Raw genomic sequence first — 23,094 nt, 5'->3', positions numbered from 1 at the left:
AGTCTGTTTAGTTTAGATCATGAAGTATGTCAGAGGCACTGTCGTCTTTTCCTTTTTGCATGACCTCACTGCAAATATATTTGAGAAACTCTCTAATCCTCTTCAGAAAGAAGGTGACGTATAGATGTTATGATAGAATAAATGAGATGGGGAATGACTCACCCACATGGGAGTGATCTCAGTCATGTGGTAAGGCGGAGAAACCAACATTTTATGATACACAAATAACCAACAAAACACTTCAGAGGATATATATATAAACACCAAAAATCTTGAAAGTATTTATTGATATAAGAGTATAGCCTAGTGAAGAGACAGGCCTAGAATGAATGGACAATATTTAAGGGTCTTAGTGACTTAAAAAACATTATAACTAAGAGCTACCCGATAATCATGATCACCTTAATCTGTAGGTTAAGGCCTTGCAGTTTTAGGTGAAGGAGAGCATTGCTCGCCTACATGGAAAACAGGTCACCTTTCAGTGAAGCTCTTGGTCTGCGTGATACTTACTGTTAGCTTGTTTATAGAGATGTTGTTAATGTCCCTGGAATGAGGAACTGAAAGACAGAGTCAGAAGGAATCAAAACTCAAAGATAAGAAGAAGGAGAATTTACGTGGGCATCCCGGTGTGCTTGAACGAAGGGCAGGGGACGTCCCTCCTTTCCGGGTTGGACTTACACTGCTTGGTCCCCATTTGTGAAGAGGCAGAGAGGAGAGCTGTAAACATACATACATGGGCATTGGCTTTGCTCTCTGCTCTCTCTGAAGAGTGAGGATCTTGACTTTTCTCTTGGATGTTTTGGTGCTTCATCTGTGATTATTGGACTGGGACTTCCGTAGAGATCCATTTCACCGACTAAAATCTCGGTTGAAAGGTTTGGACTAGACTTAAATCAGCTATTGTCACTGAACAAATAATAGACTCTTATTTTAAATACTCTGTTTTGTTATCCATGGTCACATGAAAAACTACTCCCAAACGTACTGGCTTAAAACAACAATCATTTTATTTGTTCATAATTTTGTGGGTCAGAATTTCAGATTCAGAATATTGGGGCTGGCTTATCTCTGCTCCATGATGTCTGGGGCCTCAGCCTCTTTGGCTTGAAAGGCTGGGAACCAGCTGCAATGGCTGGAGCGGAGTCATATGTCTGGAACTTCGGTTATGGCTGTTGGCTGGGTTCCTCAGTTTTCCATGTGGCCTCCCTGTGAGGCTAGCTTAGACTTCCTCACAGCGTGGCTGTCTCAGGGTAAGTGAGCTTCTCATATGGCAGCTGGCTTCCTAGAGGGCAATTCTAAGAAGATATAAGCCCCGATGTGTAAGCATTTATTAAACGTCTGCTTGTGTCTTGCTTGCTGATGTTCCATTGACCAAATCAAGTCACACAGTCAAGCTCAGAGTCTACGTGGGAAAGACTTCAGAAAGGCCTGAGACCTGGTGGTGTGGGTTCACTGAGGCCAGCAGTACCTACGACATAGCCAGAAAATGATGTTGTTACTTAGTATCCATTTTCTATTGTGAAAGGCTACATAGGTGTGTATGTAACTATGGTACAGTGTTGCTTAATGTCCATAAAATGTATTTTTAGAATTAGGTTATTTTTAATCCCAAAGAAATGGTATGCTATATTATTTGACACAATGTGAACTTTATTTTTTTTTTAAAGATTTTATTTATTTATTCGACAGAGAGAGAGACAGCCAGCGAGAGAGGGAACACAAGCAGGGGGAGTGGGAGAGGAAGAAGCAGGCTCATAGAGGAAGAGCCTGATGTGGGGCTCAATCCCATAATGCCGGGATCACGCCCTGAGCCGAAGGCAGACGCTTAGCCACTGTGCCACCCAGGCGCCCCACAATGTGAACTTTAAAAAAAAAAATCTCCATGCTACATAAAGCTGTCATTAAATAATTTATATTTAAGACTATCTGTACAGAAAAAAAAATATCCGAACTTTAGTACCTATTGCAGGCTTACTTTTCTCTGGCAATTATTGGCATTTTTACAAATTGGTTCCAGCTTAAAAGCTCATACCTTAATTATTTTGGTTTTTCAATTGTTCACTCATTTAGAATTATTATTTTTAATTTGCTATGAGTTTTAAAAATTTTATGGTGCTTTTTTCAATTCTGATGTTTCCGTATGTCAGGGATGCTACATATAGCTAAGAATGAGATCTGAGTCCCAGGAGAGCTGGGCTAACCTTTCTAGACTTTAGCTTCCTCATCTCTTTACCAAGAAGGTTTGGTCAATTGATTCCTGTTTTCTTCTAATGCTACTATTTTTTTTTTTAACTCCATGTGATGCCTGATTAACTATTAGAGAAATGTAAACTGTGCATTTGGGAAATACTAAAACAATCTGATATTACCTTAAGGAAGGAGTTACTTAGGTGTTCCTGAAATTAAATTTTTTACTTACTTAGGGATGTTTTCCCCGTGAATCTCTTACCTGCATATGTTACTATTTTGTTTTGCTATAAAAAAATGTAAGAGGTGAAGGAAATGAAGAAACTGAAATAACATGGCAAATTTTCATCACAGAAACGTATTACAGGAGCATAACACTGGGAAAATATTTGACTAAGCAACTGAAAGGGATTTTACTAAGATCAGGTAGAAGTGAGTTTGCAGAGTTTTGTGAAATTCATATTAGTATTTGTCTTACCTGTAAGTTTTTATTCAGTTGTCCTTCTGGGAAGGACCTTCCAGTCTGGTAAAATGAAACTCTATCTTCACAAGCTTTTGGAAGCTTTTCTTTTTCTATTAGCTGTCATTCATTCTTATGAGAGTATTAAACAATTAGTAATGTGGGAAATGGACTGAAGTGGTAGGTTCTCAAAATTGTCTATATGTTGTAATTACTTGGGGATCTTTCAGATGTATTGATGCCTGGGTCCCGACCTTCAAAAACCATGATTTAATTGACCTATAATGGCCTGGCCATTAGAATTCTTAAATCTCTCCAGGAGATCCTGAAATGCAGTGGAGTTTGAGAACCTCTGCCCTAAAGCATTCTTGGATCTCTTTCTCTTACCATTTTTTCCTACGGTTCTTGCCCTCTTCTCAATTTTATGACCTCTTCCCCCGACGTACAATTGCTACATTCCTCAATAATGAATTTTTTATAGGTTTAATTCCCGATTTCACACATCATTAACAGGGTAGGTGTATAAAAGCATTAATGGAAAAATAAACATTTAGTAAAGGCATGTATTTGATTGGATGGACACATATTAGATGGGTCTATCCACTCAGCCATGTTATGGTACCTTTGGAAAATATGTTGCCATAAATATTAATTTCCAAAGTAATATTTTATATCTCTCTGGGTTAGCCAACTATTTGTTTAGTTGGGTCTTGGGTAATGGAATAGGTGCAATTTGCTCAAAGTGTTTCTGGAATGAAAACAATATAACTTAATACCAAATCCTTTATGTGGTTTGGGTGTGTGTTGGTCAAAACCAAATACAACTGAAAACTTCTGTGCTTAGTAAGTCACCTAAACATGCGGCACTAATCAATTTGTAATGGGTATTTTGAAATATTTTTGGGATGATTTAGATGCAGGGGAGAAGTTATTCTATGTTGCCTCACATGCAATTGTCTTTTTTTAAAAAAGATCTATTTATTTATTTGAGAGAGAGAAGGAGAGAGTGGGGAGGGGAGTGGTAGAGGGAGAAGAAGAGGGAGAGAATCTCCAGCAGATTCCCTGCTGAGCATGGAGCCTGACGTGGGGCTTGATCTCACCACCCTAAGATCATAACCTGAGCTGATACCAAGAGTCGGACGCTCAACCAGCTGAGCCACCCAGGTGCCCCACAATTGTCTCTTTATTCAGGTAAATGGTTTAACTTTTTCTGCTTGTCTCTACTTAGTGAAATAGAGATGCTATGGCCTAAAAAATCCATATATTAACTTCCTAACCCCCACAGGTGATAGGTGAGGCATTTGGAAGGTGCTTAGGTCATGGGGGTAGAGCCCTCATGAATGGGTTTCCTTACAAAAGAGACCCTAACATCTCCCTGGCCTCTTCTCGCATTCGAGGACACAAACTGTGCACCAGGACAAGGGCCTTCATCAGAACACAACCAGCCAGTGCCTTGATTTTGAACTTCGCAGCCCTCAGAACTGTGAGAAATAAATTTCTGTTGTTCATAAGCCCCCCAGTCTGTGGTGTAGTTATAGCTGCTTAAATGGACCAAGGCAAGAGCAATGGATTATTATTTTTTTTTAAAGATTTTATTTATTTATTCAACAGAGAGATAGAGACAGCCAGTGAGAGAGGGAACACAAGCAGGGGGAGTGGGAGAGGAAGAAGCAGGCTCATAGTGGAGGAGCCTGATGTGGGGCTCGATCCCATAATGCCGGGATCACACCCTGAGCCGAAGGCAGACGCTTAACCGCTGTGCCACCCAGGCGCCCCAAGAGCAATTAATTATTAATAGGGTGACCAACCACCCCAGTTTGCCTGGAACTGAGGGGTTTCCTGGGCAAACTGGGATGAACTGATCACCTTAATGGATACAGTGAAAATTAACAACACTTCAAGGATATTTTAGACCCCTGACTGAAAAATTATTCATATGTTATGATTTCCTATTGCCAAATCATATATAAATTATGGTGGTAAATGGAAGATTAGTGATTATTTTCTGGGCATAGTATTATAATTTTCCCTTCAGCTTATCATATTTTTTTGAATATACTTCAAAAGATTTTGCTAGCAATGCTCAAACTTCACATTGAGAAAATATGTATATTAAACGCATAATTTTTAGATTTTAAGAAAGAGATAATAATGTCTAAAATGAGAGAGTAAATTTGTGCTAAAATGGAAAAAATTTAATTTTTAGACCTGCCTTGAGACTCTAGTACCCTATTAATGTAAGGAAGTTCTTGTAGTAAAATGAAACAGAAAAGGAGAAATAATAAAGTCTAACATGGATCCTCTCTTGTCCCCCAAAACATCAAACGTCTCCGCAGACAAAGACCGCACAAAAAAACCTCACTGAAACTGTTCATATATTGGTTATTTTTGAGATTCTTTGAAGTAATCATATAGTACAGATAAATTTATAATTTTACTCCAGAGAATTAGTATATCTCATTTAAACCAATAACACATTTTTGCAATGATGTGATTATCCTGGGTTCCTTTTGCCTGATTTCAGATCGTTAGGAGTTGGTTTTCCATTCTTTGGGCATTAAGAATCAGAAACACCAATTAATTGCCTTAAAGGGAAGACTAATTCAGTTTTGACAGATACCCAGTTCAGAAAATATCAAAAGAAATCCTTTCCAAGAAAGTATTAAAATGTAGAGATAAAAAAACACGTGGGGGCGTTGCCAATGTGTTAGATGATAATGGAACTACATTACACCACTTTTAGTTCAACCACTGTTAATGGAGTCAAGAGAGCTGGATTTAGACTAGCAACAATCCAGTGAGTGTTTGAGTAAATGCCTTTATTGTTCTGGGCCGCAGTTTATTTGTCTGTAAAATGGGAGAGTTTGACTAGCCTGTGCTTGTGGTCCCTTAAGTTGCGAATATCCTATAATTCCATGTACAGCATTCTGATGACACCTTAGCAGATATGTGGATTTCGATCTTCCTTTTCTCCAACACTGCTCCTCTGTACCAGCCTTGGAACAGTGGCTCCCTCTGCTACAGTTTGAGAAAAAGGCATCTTCTTGAGAGGACAGAGGTGCGTAGTCTCTGTGCTTCAGCCCCTACTCCATTTCAACATAATACTCCAGATTCTAATATCTGCATTTTGGATCTTGGACAAGTCACTTCCCCTTTTAGGGTCTTAGTGTATATTTGTAATAAGGATTGGGTTTTTTTTCCCCTGAATTCCCTTTTCTAGCTTTAACTTTCTTTTAGGCCCTTAAAGTTATGTATGTAGGTATGTATTTGAGCTAGAATAATTTTTGGTCATCTCACATTCTCAGTGAAGCTTTTTAGGCCTCCCCTTCTCTGTTGGCAGAGGTCTGGAGAGCCTCATGAGCCACATCTCGTCCCTACGTTGCAAGGTAACAATTCTGCCCAGTGTCTCTTGCTGCAGGTATGTTCAAAGCATGAAGGTCCCTTTCTTTCACGCACAATGCCCTGAGAATCCCTTGTTAGGATGAGACCTTGATATAAAAGTGACGTGAATATGATGTGACGTAAACAAAGACTTGATGCAGCTGGTATAGAGTTTTATTGGCTACAAAACAGATACGTAGTGATGGCAATCTGAAGATTGTAGTAGGAAAGTAGAGCTTTAAAAAGCTCATGAACTCATACTTTGATTCAAACAGTGCAGCAATGTATTAAGATCATTATGGAATGTCTGGTGAGATTGTTACAGAGAAAAAAAATAAGTCGATAAGTTTGATAACTCCAAGGATACATCTTAGGACTCCCACCCATTTGTGTCTGGGCAAGGATTTCCATTGGAGAAAAGTAGTTCTTATAATAGGCAGAAACTTTTATTGGCCTTATGCACACTTTTGGATCTCATTCACTTGAGAAAGAATTATTCTTCCATTGACGCTCTCCTGTGTGATGGCCTTGATCTTTGGAGCTGAGGGAAAAAGCAATGAAAAGGTCACTGCCATGCTTCTCCCACCATCTGAAATACTCATTTTTGGTTCCCTGCTATCAGTACCTGAAGCTTCTCTGTCGCTTCCAAAATGATCACTCAGCAATATGGTGGGCTCTGCTGGAGTGAAGAGATGTTACCAAGGAAGGCTTTTCCCCTCACCCTCCAGGAAATGAGCGTGTGTGAATAGTGTCATCTTCTAGAGGCCAAGACCTGCATCCAAGACCTGGTGGATCTAGGCTCTGGCAACATGCCCTTGAGGAGGCCTTCCTGCTTATGCAGGCTTTGTTGCACTTGCAGCACAGATTCTGTGAACTAACAGAGCACTCAGCGCTATTCTGGGCACCTCATTTAAAGATCTAGAAAGCATGAAGGATGGGTGAGAAGCCAGGGATGTTTATCATGGTCAGTTTTCAAAGTTATTACTTATTTGAGTATTTGTTTTGTCAACACACCAGGACACTGATTCTAGACCAAGGGGAAAACTTGACATTAAGAGAGACACAGGGGGAACTTTGTTAAAATCAAATCTCTCCATGGGGCGCCTGGGTGGCACAGTCGTTAAGCGTCTGCCTTTGGCTCAGGGTGTGATCCCGGCATTCTGGGATCGAGCCCCGCATCGGGCTTCTCCACTGGGAGCCTGCTTCTTCCTCTCCCACTCCCCCTGCTTGTGTTCCCTCTCTCGCTGGCTGTCTCTGTCAAATAAATAAATAAAATCTTAAAAAAAAAATCAAATCTCTCCAACAGCAGATTGGGCTACTCCTTCAAGTAATGGTTCCCTGTTCCTGGACATGTATAAGGAGGGGATGAAGGACCATTTGTTGATATCTCACAGAGGGGTGGCAGTTAGACCAGCTGCCCGTGATGGTGCCTGGAACCCCAATTCTCTAAACCTCTAATACCTTAGGACACTTTTACCACAAACTAATCAGAAAAGTGCCCCTTGTCCCAGACTGTGGTTTCTTAGAACTCTTCCGTGAGATGTTAAAGAAAATGGGTGCCCAGGTCAAAGATACTAGGTGACACTGAGTTAAGCCAAGTAAAACTTTTGATGTTTCTTTCTCTTTCCTGTTCCTTTTCTTCCTCACAGAGTGCCTGGTCCATCTTTAACTTACTGAAGTGCATGACTGTTCATGAAGGGGATAGTAGTACCTAGCATTTCAACCATTTCTGGCCATGGGACACATCTTTCGTAAATCACAATTAAAGTCTTATGGAACACTATTGTTCAACAGAATGTAGTTGGGGAATTACGTGAAATCGTTTTCTTGTAATCTCCTAGGAGTTTAGTAAACAGACTCCATGACTTAGCAGAGATCTAAGAGTACGAGTGATTATTGCTGTCTGCTTTACTGCTGGCAGAGAACTTGTGTGTACATTATTGAAGACAAGACTGAGAGCCCACTTTTTCCTTTTCATCTAATTTAAGTTAATTCAAAATTCCTGGCCGTCTGGGAGTGAAATAAAAACCCAACACAGGATATTTGGAGTACCGTGAGGATTCTGAGTACTATAGAATGAATAAACATGTTGATTCATTCTTAAAAAGTAGATTCAAACAATGAAAGAATTTCTTTTACCTTTCACACTTGACTTTGATTCCTCCATTGTCCTATAAAAATGACAAGAGTTACAGCTCATTCCAGTATTAGCAACAATCATAAAAACCCCTTAAGGTGAACTAACTTCCTTTGCCTGCTTGTAAATTCATAGCTCCTTCATAAGGATAATTGAGCTCTGTAGTCTCAAGGTCATGAGTTCATGGAAACCCTTCCTGGATCCAGAAGGAAGTGCATACCGCCTCCCACTGACCCTGGGGTCAAGGGAAGTCTACCAAACCACCTCCATTATTTCAGCTGGCTGCAGGCTTTGCCTCCACTGGGATCTTTTCCAGGATCTGGGTTTGAAGCCTGGAAGCCCTGGGCTTTTCAGACTGTTCAGGGTTTGGTCTGATAGTCTTTTACTTATGCATTTTTACTTGTTTTATTTTTAAAAGTCTATTTATTTAAGCAATCTCTACACCCAGTGTGGGGCTTGAACCCATGACCCCAAGATTAAGAGCCACATGCTCTGCCGACTGAGCCAACCAGGTGCCCCTTTTTATGTATCTCTTAAAAAAAAATTCTAACCTTTTATTTTGGGTCATAGGATGTATGTACCCCCACCTCCCAGACAAGTTGGTCAGAAATACCAGATTGGGGGCACCTGGGTGGCTCAGTCGTTAAGCGTAAGCCTGCTGCTTCTTCTCCCACTCCCTCTGCTTGTGTTCCCTCTCTCGCTGGCTGTCTCTCTCTGTGTCAAATAAATAAATAAAATCTTAAAAAAAAAAAAGAAATACCAGGTTGAAGAATCTAGATTTCTCAATTTCTTAGGAATCTTTTCTTGCTGTCAGGCTAAAATACTCCCCTCTGTTGTTGGGGTTTTTTTTTTTTTTGAGCCAAAATTGTGTGCATTCCCAGTGGGAAATGCTATAGCCAAGCCTTCTTAGTTGTTTCTAGAGATTTTAATATATTAATTTTAACTACTGACCTCAAACCTTAGTGCCCTGGGAATAATAGCTGATTAATTCATGCTTGCTACTTAATGAACTACAATCTGATCTAAATATCCAGAAGAAATTCGACATAAACCTTTCTCTGGAGCAATGATTGCTAACATTCCCTTGAGGTATAGGAATGCACGCACAAAAACCTAATGCTCTTTTCGTCCTCCTCCCCTGCCAGCCTTTGCCTTACCCCTCACTCTCTCCCTCCAGGAGCTGGTGGTAGGTGGCGATTTCCTTCTCCAGGTGGGTCTTGATGCCCAGCAGGACCTTGTATTCGTTGTGCTGACGCTCCAGGTCGTGGCGTAGCTGTAGCAGTTCATCCTCATAGCGGGAGATGACCCGTTGCATGTCCTGGAGTTGGCAGGAGTACCGAGACTGGGTCTCTGATAACATGTTCTCCAAAGCGGATTTCTGAAAGAGGAAATGATGTTTCTTCTATTAATTGACTGATGGCTTGATTGCTTCAATAATGTGGGCTTGTCGAGTAGTTAGTATACTGACCACTCTGCTAGGTGTCTTGGTGGCTGCTGGGGTGCAAAGGTGGGCGGCTGGCTGACTCAGAGGTTTAGGGGTTGGGCAGTGAGGAGTGGATGAGAGTCAGGACTTTTGAAGCCCATTTTCTGGGCATTTCTTTGTGTCCGGGAGCTCTTGGCAACTTTGTTACACTCTTACAGTGTTTACTGTGTATGCTACTCGTTTGGGATTGGGTATATGCTGCCTTGCCCTGATCTATTCCTTTCCTCCTTGTGCTCACTGTTGTGTCTATGGCTAGGTGCAAAACTCCGGGGGAAACTGTAACTGGACCACTGTCGCTTTGTATCTTCAGAGAAGGGTCCAAGAGGGGTGCCAGATAAAATAGCACCTTGTTAAATTTGAATTTCAGATGAGCAACAAGTAATTTTTTAGCATAAGTATGTCCTAAAAATTGCCTCAATATTGCATGGGACATAATTATACTAAAAAAAACCACAAAAAAAACCACCTTTGTTTTGTATCTGAATTCAATTTTAACTGGATGACCTATATTTTAATTTGGTGTCTGGCAACCGTAGTCCCAAGCAATGCTTGTTGATTATGACAATGGAAACAAATTCTCATTATTGAGGAAATTCTAAAAGCTGCACAATGAATTTGCTGCACTAGGGTACAGAGAACTGAGTTCAAGTCCCTGTTCTGTTTGGATTTCCCACCTGCTTTTCTGGAGCACATAATTTTAATCTCCAGGAGAAACTCGTAACTGTGCTGGATACTCTCACTTGGTGATGGCTGCTAACTTTCAGGGGCCACTTAATGTTGCCTGGCCTGCGATCATCACTCCCCTGTTCTCCCAGAGGGCTACTGCCTTCCTTCTCCTCTGTCCTCAGACCCCCTCTTGCCTCCCCTTTCTCTCAGCCCATGGCCTTGTTTCCTGTGTTACGGAGGAAATGAAAGCCATCGGGAGAGGATTCCCACAAGCTCGCACCATTACTTCCACCCACACACGTGAACCTGTGTCCAGGTTCTCGCTTCCCTCCTGCTACTGTACTTGAGCTATCTGTGCTCCAGTCATTTTAGCAACTGCCCGCCTTCTTGCATCATTAATATTTTCCTCTCTACCAGATTCTTCTCATTGGCTTTCAAATAGAATAATTTCTCCCACTTTAAATTTTTTCTCTCTTGAATCCATAGCTACCTTTAGTTGTCATTCGGTTTCTTTGTTCTCCTTCACCTACAGCAAAGTTCCTTGGAGAGTTGTCCGTACCTGCTGTTCCAAATTCCTCTGGACCTCCCTCCAAGGGACAAGGCTATGCAGTCTGACTCCCATCATTACCCCAAGGGCCTCCCCTTCCCTTCCCTCTTCTTCTCATCTTTCTTTTTCTCTTCGTTTGCTCACCACAGACACATTGGCTTCCCTGCTGTTCCTCCGACCCATCCAACACACCTGTGCCTCATGGAGCCCCTTCTCTGTAGCTGCGTAATACACCTCTTTGCCACTTCTAGGTTTTTCCTCAACTGTCACCTTAACAGCAAAGCCTCTCGTGACCACCTTGTTTAAAATGGCCGCTCCGCACTCCAGCATGCCTGACCTCCCCACTCCGTGCTTCATTTCCTGGTAGCCCTTTTCTCTGTCTCACATATCGTATATTTTGATGATCTGTCATCCACACTAGAATGTAAACTCCCTTATTATAAAATCCTTAATACTTAGAATAATGTCAGATAGTAGAATGCATGAAAATGAATGTAAACATCTTGCTGACCTCACAGGGTTGTTGTGAAATACCGTATGTCCAAATGTTTTGAAAACTATAAAACACTGTAATTATACCTGTGCTCATTATTATCACCTTGACAGTGTACATTTTAAATGTCTGTTCATCATCACTTATTCCTAAAACATAACAGTAATTTACTATGTGTACCTTCCAACAGAATGAGCCAATTATTTCTCCTCAAGATCAAGGGCAGAGTAGCACTTGGAAATGATATTGATGAATGATTGGAAGATTCAGATAGTCTACAAAGGGAATCAAATGATAGATTTCATTTAATGAATTTTGAGTGTTTGTGACACTCATACAAAACATTTTACGAAAAACCATGAAAATTATAGAAATGACTTCGATATAAGTCTGTAGAGTTTATTGGGTGATAAGATGTCTACATGGTGGACAGAGCAGTACTTTGACGTCAGCCAGGCCTGGATTTGCCATCAGTTCATGGTGACGCCAGAATTTCTTTGTGTTGGGGTTTCAGGGGGTAGGCTGGTTGTGAGTGGCGAGAGCACTGGCGGAGATAGTATGAGGGCCTTCTAGATCCTCACATCTCTCCCAAACACCAGGTGGCTTCACCACCGGCCACTTAACTATCTGTGTGACCTTGGCCAGTTTACTTAACTGTCTGGAGCTTTGGTTTCCTCATCTGTAAAATGAGAACACAAAGACCTACCTGGAAAGGTTAACGTGAGGATTGTTGGCAGTTAACATTAATGACCCCCCGGCATACAATGTGCACAATGTGGACGCCTCAGTAAATGATAGCGCTCATTATCTTTCTCATCCTGAACACTTTGGATGTAAAGTGGGAACTCCAAGGGAGCTGGGGAGGGGAGCCCAGGAGAGAAGTCAAGAGAGGCTTTGTGGAGGACGTGGTACCGGACCCTAGCCCAGACTCACTCTGCTGCGCTGTGCCTGCAGGTCGATCTCCAGGGCCTGGAAAGTGCGCTTCAGCTCATGGATGTCACTTTGGCTGCTCTGCACGGCTGCTGGACTGGCCACCTCCTGGGCCATGGTGGCTGACTAGGAGACCAAGCAAAGGACAGAGGCATTGGCATTGGGACCACATGGAAATGGAACCTTTGGAAGGTTTGAGCTCCTTTCCTTTACCTGCTCTTTATACCAAGCGTCCAAGTCTTGATGCTTCTTCTTTATTATAAACTCATATTCCTGCCTCATATCCTCCAGGACCTTAATCAGATCTTCTCCTGGAGTGGAATCCACCTTCACACTGACCTTGAAGTCATTTGGTACATGATGTTCCTCCATTTCCTGTTTAATAACAGAGAAAGAAAATGAATTGGCTGTGATAATTAGAAGGCCAGAGGTGTGTTGATTGGCAGCAGTTAACAGATCTTTTAAAAATTCAGCTTTTGTGGTTGTTATTCTTTTACTGGTGTGGTTTGGTTTCTCAGTTATTATTCGTTGATGGCAAAACATTGTATTTTTTTTTCTATTATAACTATAGAATAAAAAATAGCACTAGTTAGGTAATCAAATGGCCTCTGTGATTACTGACTTAATCCCTGGTTGAAAATGTGTCGCAAAGAATCATGCTTCCATAGCGTGTAAAGTACCCTTCAGCACATGTTCATGGGTGAAGTGATGGCACAATTCAACAGTTGAACATTTCAGGTTAGAGGCTAAAGCTTTTGAGAAGGAGTTCAGCAACCCAAAGCCAAAAGGTATAAAGACTTTTAATATCTCGTCAATGCATTATGACTCTGTAGGGCTGACACGGGTAGGATATCATGAAAATCAAGAGGGGCACCTGGGTGGCTCAGTTGATTAAGCATCTGCCTTCAGCTCAGGTCATGATCCCAGGGTCCTGGGATCGAGCCCTGCATCTGTCCGGCTCCCTGCTCAGCGGGGTGCCTACTTCTCCCCTCCTTCCTGCTTGTGCTCTCTCTTGCTATCTCTGTCGCTATCTCTGTCTCTCTCAAATAAATAACATCTTTTTTTAAAAAAAAAGAAAATCAGAAACTGTAGGAAAAGTTTAATTAACAATCATTGTCTAACCAACTGTTCAGAATTGAGGCTCTTTGATGTTCGTAAGCAATTTTGTTTGCCTAAAACAGGGATTGCTTTTCTCTTATTGCATCAGAGTCTCAGGGACTTTAGATAGATGGTAACTTTTTCAAAATCGGTTAAATGCTTATGAAAATTAAGATTCCTCATTTTTGCCACTAGTTTTATTTACCTTGGTTAGTGGCAAATTCTCTTAATTCTACTGTCCCCCAATTTGTGATTGTATTTTGGCTGTTGGACATGACACTGAATAGATAACCTTGAAGCTGGAAAAATTAGATGTTTATATGCTTACTTATAATTACTTAGGTTGAAGGACGCTAGGACTGGCATTCAGATGGTGGTTTTCCCTGGGCTATTGAATCATCTGAATGTGCAGATTAAGAACTGTGTTGGTTGCCAGGAGCTCGTGGGGAGTCCTACCTGCTCATGTCGCTTCTTCATGAGAATGAGCTCTTTCCTCATCCCCTCAACCTCCTGTTCCAGATCTGTTGTGACAATGGTCAGATCATCCAAGGTCTTTCGGAGACCTTCAACTTCAATTTCCAGATCTTTCTTGAAGGAGTGTTCATTTTCATACCTTTGGTTGGAAGGAAGAGGAGAATACACCTGTTGTTGGAAGGCCATGGCCTTGTAAGGATTCACCTTAGTTTAGAGGTGATTCTCTTACTTTTTAGGTTTAATAGGAGCAAATGAATGCATGCATCCCTCATAGGTCTGTTTCATGCAGGTTTTTCTGATGGTGACTCAATGTTGTTGTTGCTTTAATTAGGATGAAATAATAGAGTCATATACCCGTTGCTTAGACTTAGTAACTGTTAACATTTTGCTTCATCTATACTCTATTTTGTATTTTAAACTAAATTATAGGCATGACATTTCACCCCTAGATACTTAGGAATACATTGTTTAAAAGCAAGAATTTTTGTTCAGAATGAAGCAAAATGGGGCACCTCAGGTGGCTCAGTTGGTTAAGCGTCTGACTCTTGGTTTTGGCTTGGGTCATGATCTTAGGGTCGTGAGATTGAGCCCCAGGTCAGGCTCTGTGCTCAGTGCGGCGTCTGCTTGGATTTCTCACTTTCCCTCTCCCTCTGCACTTCCCTGCTGCATGCCCTCTCTCTCTCAAATCAATCAATCAATCAATCAATCAATCAATCTTAAAAAAAAAAGAATGAGGTAAAACGTTAACAGCTGTTGAATCTAAGTGATGGACATACTCTTAACTGTGGAGAACAAACTGAGGGTTACCTGAGGGGAGATGGGTGGGGGGAGGGGAAAGAGGCAATGGGGATTAAGGAGCGCACTTGTGGTGATGCGCACTGGGTGATGTATGGAAGTGCTGAATCACTCTATTGTATACCTGAAAGGAGTATGACACTGTATGTTAACTATACTGGAATTAAAATAAGAAAAAAATAGGGGGCGCCTGGGTGGCACAGCGGTTAAGCATCTGCCTTCGGCTCAGGGCGTGATCCCAGCGTTATGGTATCGAGCCCCACATCAGGCTCCTCCTCTATGAGCCTGCTTCTTCTTCTCCCACTCCCCCTGCTTGTGTTCCCTCTCTCGCTGGCTGTCTCTATCTCTGTTGAATAAATAAATAAAATCTTTAAAAAAAAAAAAATAAAATAAAATAAGAAAAAAATAAAAAAGAGTTTTCTACATAAGCATAATAACATTATCACACCTAATGAGCTAATAATAACTCTTTAATACCGTCTAATTCTTGGTTCATATTCAAATTTCCCCATGCTACAAGGTGTATTTTATTTTATTTTATTTTTTTTATTTTAATGTTTTTTTATTATATTATGTTAGTCACCATACAGTACATCCCTGGTTTCTGACGTAAAGTTCGATGATTCATTAGTTGCATATAACACCCAGTGCACCATGCAATACATTCCCTCCTTACTACCCATCACCAGGTGTATTTTAAATCGAGTTTGTTTAAAGTAGGGTCCAGTCAAGTATTTGTTCATATTATGCTTTTTAATTATATTTTATAAAGATATTACATGTGGCTAAGGGTGAAATAAGTTTTGCTTTAACAAAACAAAAACAAGAGGAACCCCCAAAACAAAACAAAGCAAAAGAAAAACAGCGAATGAAAACTCCCCACAATAGGGTGAAGGAGCAACTTACTTGAGGCCGAAGTCATCCACTGCCATCCTGGCATTGTCAATGAGAAGAACGATCTGAGCATTGGTCATCTTGCCATCCGTGATCTGTGAAACACACAACAAGACTCACGTAAGTCAGACACTCTCCCAGGGGAGGACTGCATTTCCGAAAACTGTATTTTCTGGGTAGATGACTTGTTAGCATAGATGACTTCCTTTCTGGCAGCGGAACAACCAATAATCAATAAATCAATAAATACTGAGCACTTACTAGGTACAAAGCATCAGAATGGTTTTTAAGGTAAGAACATGGCCTGCAGCCACTTCACTGTCTTTTTTCACACTCACTTTGACAGGCTAGGATTGATGGAGCTGCTGGAGGAATGACATTGGAAGGGGAAGAAGAATCATCATTCAAAGTACCTCCTGGCTTTCTAGGGCGGCAAACGTATCTTAGTGTTTCATTTGAGCTCATCCACATCTGATGATGTTCCAAGAGGTTCAGGTTCTAATCCTGTTTTTATTGTGACTCTTAGTTTGGCTCCTTCAAGCACAATAGTTATTTTAGATGAACATAATTCTTCCTTGTGGTAGCATTCATATTCCTGATCCGTGATACTGAGCAAAGTATCAAAATATCACTGAAACCAGTTTGTTGAACTGATTTTAAATGAATTTTATAAGAGTCATGTGACATGCCATAATTATTTTTTTGTCCAAAGTGACTATAACCGTTCACATAACTTGTAGGTATGTGTACGTGTTTGTAAATTATTCCATGATGAGAATGCCCTAATTGTAGCTATTGAAACATTAACTGAAGCAATTTTTTGGCAGCTTAATAAACTTTAACTGTGGTAAAGCCTCTGGTTAAGACTTTTACTAGATGTTTATATACTTTTTAACCTTAAAATGAAAAATACTGTTGAAAGTTTCTACTTGAGCAATTGCGTTTACATATATGATTTGTAAATTCTAGGCAGTTGTAACCGCAGTAGTGCTCATTTGATATATGTCACCGTCTTCAGGAAAGTTGGGTGGAAGATGTCTCAACGTCAAAAGCATACTACGGCTTACTTTTGTGTCAAGTATTGTGCTGAACTAGGAGCTGGAGATTTTCTTTTTTACTTCATTACTGACCATTGGCATGAACTTGGGTCAGTCACCCTGTTCCCTGGGTTTCAATTTCATCATCTGTTAAATAAGGAGTTTGTGGTAGAAACTAGTAGAGATCCTAGCTCTAAACTTCGTGATTTAGTTGGAGGCAGAGAATCCTGTGACATTCCCATCGTATTTGAACAGATAATTCCTTTATTTAGAAAGGATTTCCTTAGAACAAAGTTATACCCCAGTACAAAGGCACCTTTTGAAGATCTGCTCCTATTCAAAGCTCCACTGGTTACTTGGAATTTGGTATCATGAATGCACAATGGCAGGATTCAGATGCAGTGATAACACTGGGTCTGGAACTCAAAGGGCAGGGCCTGGGGTCCTGCTCTTGTACCTCCTAGCTGAGTGAGCTTACCATGTCTCATTTTCTTTATCTATAAAATGGCAATAGTAATAATAATAGTAGGCACTTCATCAGAGTTACGAGAATTAGATTAGAAGAAGTGAAGTACAATAATGTTGTAACATACTTAGCATATTCTGGGCATACTGGAGACACTCTGAAAGATTAGTTGAAACTATATGAATTTAGAAAAATGTAAAGTGTTTAATTTTCTTTTATAAGAGAACATTTGAGAAGACATATTACAGGTGGCCAAAAGACACATGAAAAGATGCTCAACATCGCTCATCATCAGGGAAATGCAAATGGAAGCCACAGTAAGGTGGCGCCTCACACCAGTCAGAATTGGCGAGTATTAAAAACACAAGATGTAACAAGTGTTGGAGAGGATATGGGGAAAAGGGAACCCTTGTGCATTGTTGGTGGGAATGTAAATTGGTACAGCCACTGTGGAAAACAGCATGGAGGCTCCTCAAAAAATTAGAAATAGAACTGCCGTATGACCCAGTAATTCCACTTCTGGGTATTTACCTGAAGAAAAAACCCACCAATTTGAAAAGATATATGCACCCCTATGTTCATTGCAGCGTTATTTATAGGAGCCAAGATATGGAACCAACGTAAGTGTCCATCAAAAGATGAATGGATACAGAAGATGTGCCATACACACACACACACACACACACACACACACACACACACACACACACACTGGAATACTACCAAGCCATAAAAACAATGAGATCCTACCATTTGCAACCACATGGATGGACCTAGAGGGTATATGCTCGTTGAAATAAGTCAGACAGAAAAATACCGTAGAAATAAGAAATGAGTCAGAAAGACAAATACTATATGATTTCACTTATACGTGGAATCTAAAAAACAAAAGAAATGGATAAACAAACAGAAATGGATTCATAAATGCAGGGAACAAACTGGTGGTTGCCAGAGGAGGAGGGAAGGGGAGTGGGTGAAATAGGTAAATGGGATTACCAGATGCAAACTTCCAGTTATAAAATAAATAAGGCATGGGGATAAAAAGTACAGTATAGGGAATATATTTTTAAAAAAGAAAAAAGCCAGCACTTTCGTAATCAGAGCCAATATCTGTACCGGATAAAGCCCAAGTTCTCCATGTTGAGGTGCACCCCCTAACTTCTCCTGTCCGTGGTGGGAGATACCCAGGCTGCTGCCCTGCCCAACTCCTTTCTTCCTTCCCTTGGTGGACTTCAAAAGGTACTATGACTACTTCCTTTGCTCTAAAAAAGGATTCTGTAGATACTTCCTTGTCTCCCCACTGCAGCGCTGCTACCAATGCTTTTCCTTCCAGGCTCTTTATTCCTTCCATTATCTAAGCTCATAGGAAACGAAAAGTAGCTCCATCCACGAAAGCCTGGGGACCCTGTGCACTGAGGTGTTGATTGACATCCAGAGACAGCAAACGGTATTCCCTTCATGGAGTCAGAACATCAAAAATACAATGTGGGCTTATTTGGCTTTTCTGAGTTAAATTGGTAATTTATCTGTTGCAAAACCCACATCAAGAATCTGAGTCCCCCAGTCAGCTTTCTTCTCCGAGTACATGAATGGGGAGATCTGAAATGCACTTGATATAGAGCACATTTAAAAACCAAAATTATGGGGCGCCTGGGTGGCACAGCGGTTAAGAGTCTGCCTTCGGCTCAGGGCGTGATCCCGGCGTTTTGGGATCGAGCCCCACATCAGGCTCCTCCACTATGAGCCTGCTTCTTCCTCTCCCACTCCCCCTGCTTGTGTTCCCTCTCTCGCTGGCTGTCTCTATCTCTGTCGAATAAATAAATAAAATCTTTAAAAAAAAAAAAACCAAAATTATTTCCCCCGTTCAGGCTTACTTGATGCAATATTACGATAAGCCACTCTGTCTGAGACATCCTTCACAGTCATAAGTGGATGATGAGGATGGGTTGAGAAATAATTTGTGAAGCATAGGTTTTGCATTGTGAGTTGTAATTAATCACCCGGATTCTCCCCCAAGGCTCTGAGTTCATTCGTTTAAAACACTCTAGTTGGCGTATTAGTAGAGCATTGTTGCTCCAGGGTGTGTAATCTTGTTCCAGGAAGAAGAGAATAGAATTTTTTTTATCATAAACCACAGTGCCAAAATATGGTACTATTGAGAGCCATTCTAAAATACACATATCCTTATGACTAATTCCAACTCGATGTTTCAAAAGGATTGGATTAATTTTTGAACTCATTTTCTTACAGACTTTTTGAGTAACATTAAAGATCCCTAAGGTGGGGGTGGAAGAATACTGTATCTACTGATCACATTTCATCCAGGCCTGGGCAGGGGTCAGCCCCTGGTTTTTGTGGGTTGTTGTATCCTTTGGGCCTCTGTTTTCTTACCTGTGAGTAGGGGAGGTCAGGACAAATAGAACACCCTCAACCTCAAAGAATTGTTTTCTTCAATGAAAAAAACACAACTAAAATAAGTAATCCAGAAAAGAGTGGAATTCAAACCTGAATTTAATTTATAACCCAGAATTTAAAGTCAGAACCCAGAATCCCGGGCTTAGAGAGTGGGCTTAGAGAGTGGACATGCCGCCCCCTCCTTGGCGTTGCCCTCGCTCACTTTTCTCTGTTCTGTTCCAAAGACTTCGGGCAACCACTCAGTCTCAGTCTCCTCATCTACAAATTGGGGGTAAGAATACTTGCTTCACAAAATGAGATAATGTGTATGAAATGTGTGTCGCATGACTAACAATGCAACCGTCATGCATTATTTCCACTAACAAGCAGTACCGTGTTTGTAGGAGGTAGGCTCTGTGCTCTGCGGGAACTGTGAGGCCATTAGAAACCGATCTGGGTTAGAGATCTTGCTGGTGGTTTTGGTGGCTGCTTCACCTCTCTGAGCTTCAGTCTCTTTACAGGGTCATTGTAAGAACTGAATCAGGTAACATCAAATGTTTCCATCAGCACAGAAAGCTCTCGGATGGTACTGCTATGGGTATTAAAATATCCAGCATGAAGGCTGGCATACAATAAGGGCTCAATACATGTTTTCCTCCCTCTTCCCTGTTCCCTCCTTCTCTCTGCTGTCAGTTAGTGAATTATTTGACCGGGTCTGACCTCACGTTTCTTTTGGGAGTTAAGTTCTCAGCTGTCCATTTGCAAAAACCTTCTTTTCTCTCCATTCTAAAACAAAAGTAACTTTATTAATGAAAAGAATATGATGAGGTTTGTTGAGTCACCTTGTTTTTTTTGCAAAGACAACCATGTACTATATAGTTAGGGTAATTACACAGTCAGTTATTAGGTTGATTATTCAATAATTAGGGTTCATTATGAGGACAGATTTATATTATCTTGATTGGTCTTTCCTACATTCAAGCAAGGACAACTGAGGGTTGAGAAATACCGTATAAATATTGGAAACCCGTGATGCCCTTTCTAGGATGGGTAAAATCATCATCTTACAGGGAACTTTTTGGGACCAATTGACGTAAGAGGGAAGTTACATAGCTTTAAAAAATAATTTATGAGCTGACTGGATTCCCTGCACTTCTAACCAGTGTTGTGAGACATCCCAGAAGGTATAAGCTCAGCTTTTTTAAATGTTCGATTGAAATTGTTTTTTATGTTTTAAAGAAGTCTTCATAACCCTTCCTAATTCTAAGATTCCAAAAATTGTGCTTATTTTATTTTATTTTATTTTTTCTAGCAATACGCCCTTTCAGGGCTGTGAGCAGTAAGAACGCAGAACTCCTAGCAGCCCTCGAGAGGAAATATCCAGGAATGTCAGGATGATGCATCCGCGGGGGAAGTGACAGCCTTTAGGTATGATCTCCAAAATCATGTAACTCAGCCCTTCTTTCTGTGGGGAATCATGCTATCGCCAGGACTTTTGAGATGGAGCAGAACCGATGTAATGAGAAAGTAAATGCTCTCTTGTGCCTCTTGTGCCCTGAGCAGGAGGGATGAATACCGGCCCTTATCATTACTGTGACGTTCCTGGATCTTAAGTGATACCAGACAACAGCTGGTTGCCTTACAGCTTTTGGATTTTCTATATAATTTATGTATAGAAGACAAAATACACAAAATAGGCTTTCCCGAGTCCAAAAGGTACAACAAGAAAATATCCTCAAACACCTTTGTTCGCAATTACTTTAAGCTCTTCTGCCATTTTCCTGGAACTTGTCTTTTGTACCGATTTCTCCTCCCACGGCTCTCTGGAAATGCAGCCCCCTCTTGAGGCCCAGGGCCACCCATGATCTTACCTGCTCCTGCAGGTGGCTGATGTTTTCCTCATACTGGGAGTAATTTTGCTTACTGCCGGGATCTCTCTGCTCGTGCCACTTCAAGATGCGACTTTCGAGCTTCTCGTTGGCCTCCTCCAGGGCACGCACCTTGTCCAGGTAGGAGGCCAGGCGCTCGTTGAGGCCCTGCATCACCTCCTTCCCACTCGCAGCTGGGAGCGATTTGCCTCTTCTAGATCCCCAAGGCCCTCCAGGAGGCAGGCAGCTTGGCGAGCTGAAGGAAAGGGAGATGTGGACACCCCCGGCCCCCCCATGGACACTGGGAGCCCGAGGGAAGCTCCCCAGCTGGCCCCAGCGGCCTCCCGTGCCATGGAGGGAGCCTGAGGGGGTCTGGCTAAAGTTGTGGCTGGAGTTCATGGTCCCATCTGTGTTTGGTGCAGGGCTGGGCTCTGCTCTGCTCCCTGGCACTGCAGAACTGAGCCGCCCCAGACTGCCCTGGATGGTTTTATGCCCTTTGCTGTGGGAGTTCCCTTCCCTGACAACTGTACCAACAAGATCATATCATTGTGCAACAGGTGTTTCCTCTTGGTCAATCCCGAAGTGCCCCTGGGCCTCCACACACGTTGTTGTTGTTTAGAACCACATCAGTATACCAGTTTGCTTCTCCCTTCTTGTAACTGGGAGGTGGCCCACGACATGAGTGGGTATTAGTCTCAGGTGTCTTTCTCATCTTTCTGTGGAATTTTTCCTTGACCATTTATCTGAAAAGAATCAGACTGAAGTTCACAAAAAGGTTATTTGGTGTAGTACGGATTTCCTTTTAAAAAGTAGACATTAACCACACAGATACACACGCCTTCCCCTGCCCCAAATAAACAAACCCCAGCTCTACAGTGAGGGTGGGAGAGACTCCAAAGGGAAGAGCCAGATCAGAATCTCCGGCCCTAGAATAAAAATACTCATGCTGAGGAGACGGAGAATGTTCTGAATATCTGATGCCTTTGTGGCAGTTACTGTTTGATGGAAAGTAATTTCAAAGGATCATTCTTAAGAACAAACCCTCAATTATAATTAATTAATGAATGACCGAGCCTTCCACTTCCAGGGTGCCTTTCATCCCCAGCACACCTCAAAACCAAACAACCCAGCCTGCACCAGGACTTCCTTGGCCCCTGGGAGGAATGCAGCCTTTGGTAACTGGCCAGCAGCCCTGTCCCGGCCGAGCCCTGAAAAGGCTGGCTTCTGTGTGTCTGTGACCTGCACAGGGGATGGAGGAGCACAGGAAACGAGCCATGGGTTGTCTAACGTGCTTGATGAATCTTACGCTTCATCTGCCAAGGTAAAGGTTAGAAATGAATAAAGAAATAGTCTGGGGGTGGGGAGCCACATGCTGGTTACTAGCAATTAGATTTAAAGGGGACTTTGAAATAAAATGGCAACGTTGGAAGGGATTTGTGTACCTCCATCCAAACCACTCATTTTACAGATGTGGAAAACTGGCCTGGGTGGAGGGGTGGGGGGGCGTGGCAGAGGACAGATCGTGGGTTAGAGGCAAAGCCACGGTGGGGCTCTTTCCACCACATAGCGCTGTCATCACTGAGTTGAATCTTGACAGAGCCCTCTAAAGATTCTCTTCCATCGTGGTGGTAATGGGACTTCCCCATGGCCCTCTGATGGTCTTTGTTAAATGTACATGACCACTCTTGACGTAGCCAGGCAAGGGTTATTGTCCCCATGTTACAGATAAAGAATCAGGGGCTCATGGAGGGGACTGATTCAGAGCTGATTTGCGTGTGCCGTGT

The 23,094-nt window shown here is 41.7% G+C and overlaps 1 protein-coding gene and 1 long non-coding RNA gene across 5 annotated transcripts in view; one reads left to right on the top strand and one right to left on the bottom strand.

The window, feature by feature from the left end:
* The window catches only part of LOC103661961, an 82,606-nt gene that overhangs the window by 23,253 nt on the left and 36,259 nt on the right, over positions 1 to 23,094 (top strand). For 2 of the 3 annotated variants that reach the window (XR_005837377.1, XR_005837379.1), the window contains exons 3-5: positions 12,309 to 12,476; positions 15,540 to 15,665; positions 20,755 to 20,870. This is a non-coding gene — a long non-coding RNA (uncharacterized LOC103661961). Of the gene's footprint in view, positions 1 to 12,308; positions 12,477 to 15,539; positions 15,666 to 15,891; positions 16,041 to 20,754; positions 20,871 to 23,094 lie in introns of all 3 variants that reach the window. The other variant, XR_005837378.1, reaches the window with a different exon arrangement.
* KRT23 (keratin 23) lies at positions 1,043 to 21,808 on the bottom strand. Of its 2 annotated transcripts, none has more exons than XM_040640648.1 (8): positions 21,314 to 21,808; positions 15,558 to 15,640; positions 13,839 to 13,995; positions 12,498 to 12,659; positions 12,288 to 12,410; positions 9,323 to 9,543; positions 8,168 to 8,199; positions 1,043 to 1,468 (listed from the first exon to the last, which is right to left on the bottom strand). In XM_040640648.1, the coding sequence occupies exons 1-8, from the start codon at positions 21,707 to 21,709 to the stop codon at positions 1,419 to 1,421; spliced, it is 1,224 nt and encodes a 407-aa protein (XP_040496582.1). In that variant the 5' UTR covers positions 21,710 to 21,808; the 3' UTR covers positions 1,043 to 1,418. The 2 variants fall into 2 exon arrangements, with proteins under 2 accessions (XP_040496582.1, XP_008687877.1); XM_008689655.2 differs by lacking the exon at positions 1,043 to 1,468 and adding an exon at positions 6,188 to 6,569 and having other exon boundaries at positions 21,314 to 21,806.

This window comes from Ursus maritimus, unplaced genomic scaffold, assembly GCF_017311325.1.
Source record: "Ursus maritimus isolate PB19 unplaced genomic scaffold, ASM1731132v1 scaffold_24, whole genome shotgun sequence".
In the NCBI taxonomy this organism is placed as follows: Eukaryota; Metazoa; Chordata; class Mammalia; order Carnivora; family Ursidae; genus Ursus; species Ursus maritimus.
Note: the sequence above shows the minus strand (reverse complement) of the source record. Positions and strands in the feature narration are given on the sequence as shown.

Bases quoted from the DNA above. Each gene is read 5' to 3' on its own strand.
- KRT23 (XM_008689655.2), bottom strand. From the start codon at position 21,709: ATGAACTCCAGCCACAACTTTAGCCAGACCCCCTCAGGCTCCCTCCAT. The intron at 15,641-21,313 runs GTAAGATCATGG...TGTGTTTCACAG, and splicing joins TCAGCCACCTGCAGGAGCAG to ATCACGGATGGCAAGATGAC. The intron at 8,200-9,322 runs GTAAGGCAAAGG...TCATTTTTATAG, and splicing joins CTGGAGGGAGAGAGTGAGGG to GACAATGGAGGAATCAAAGT.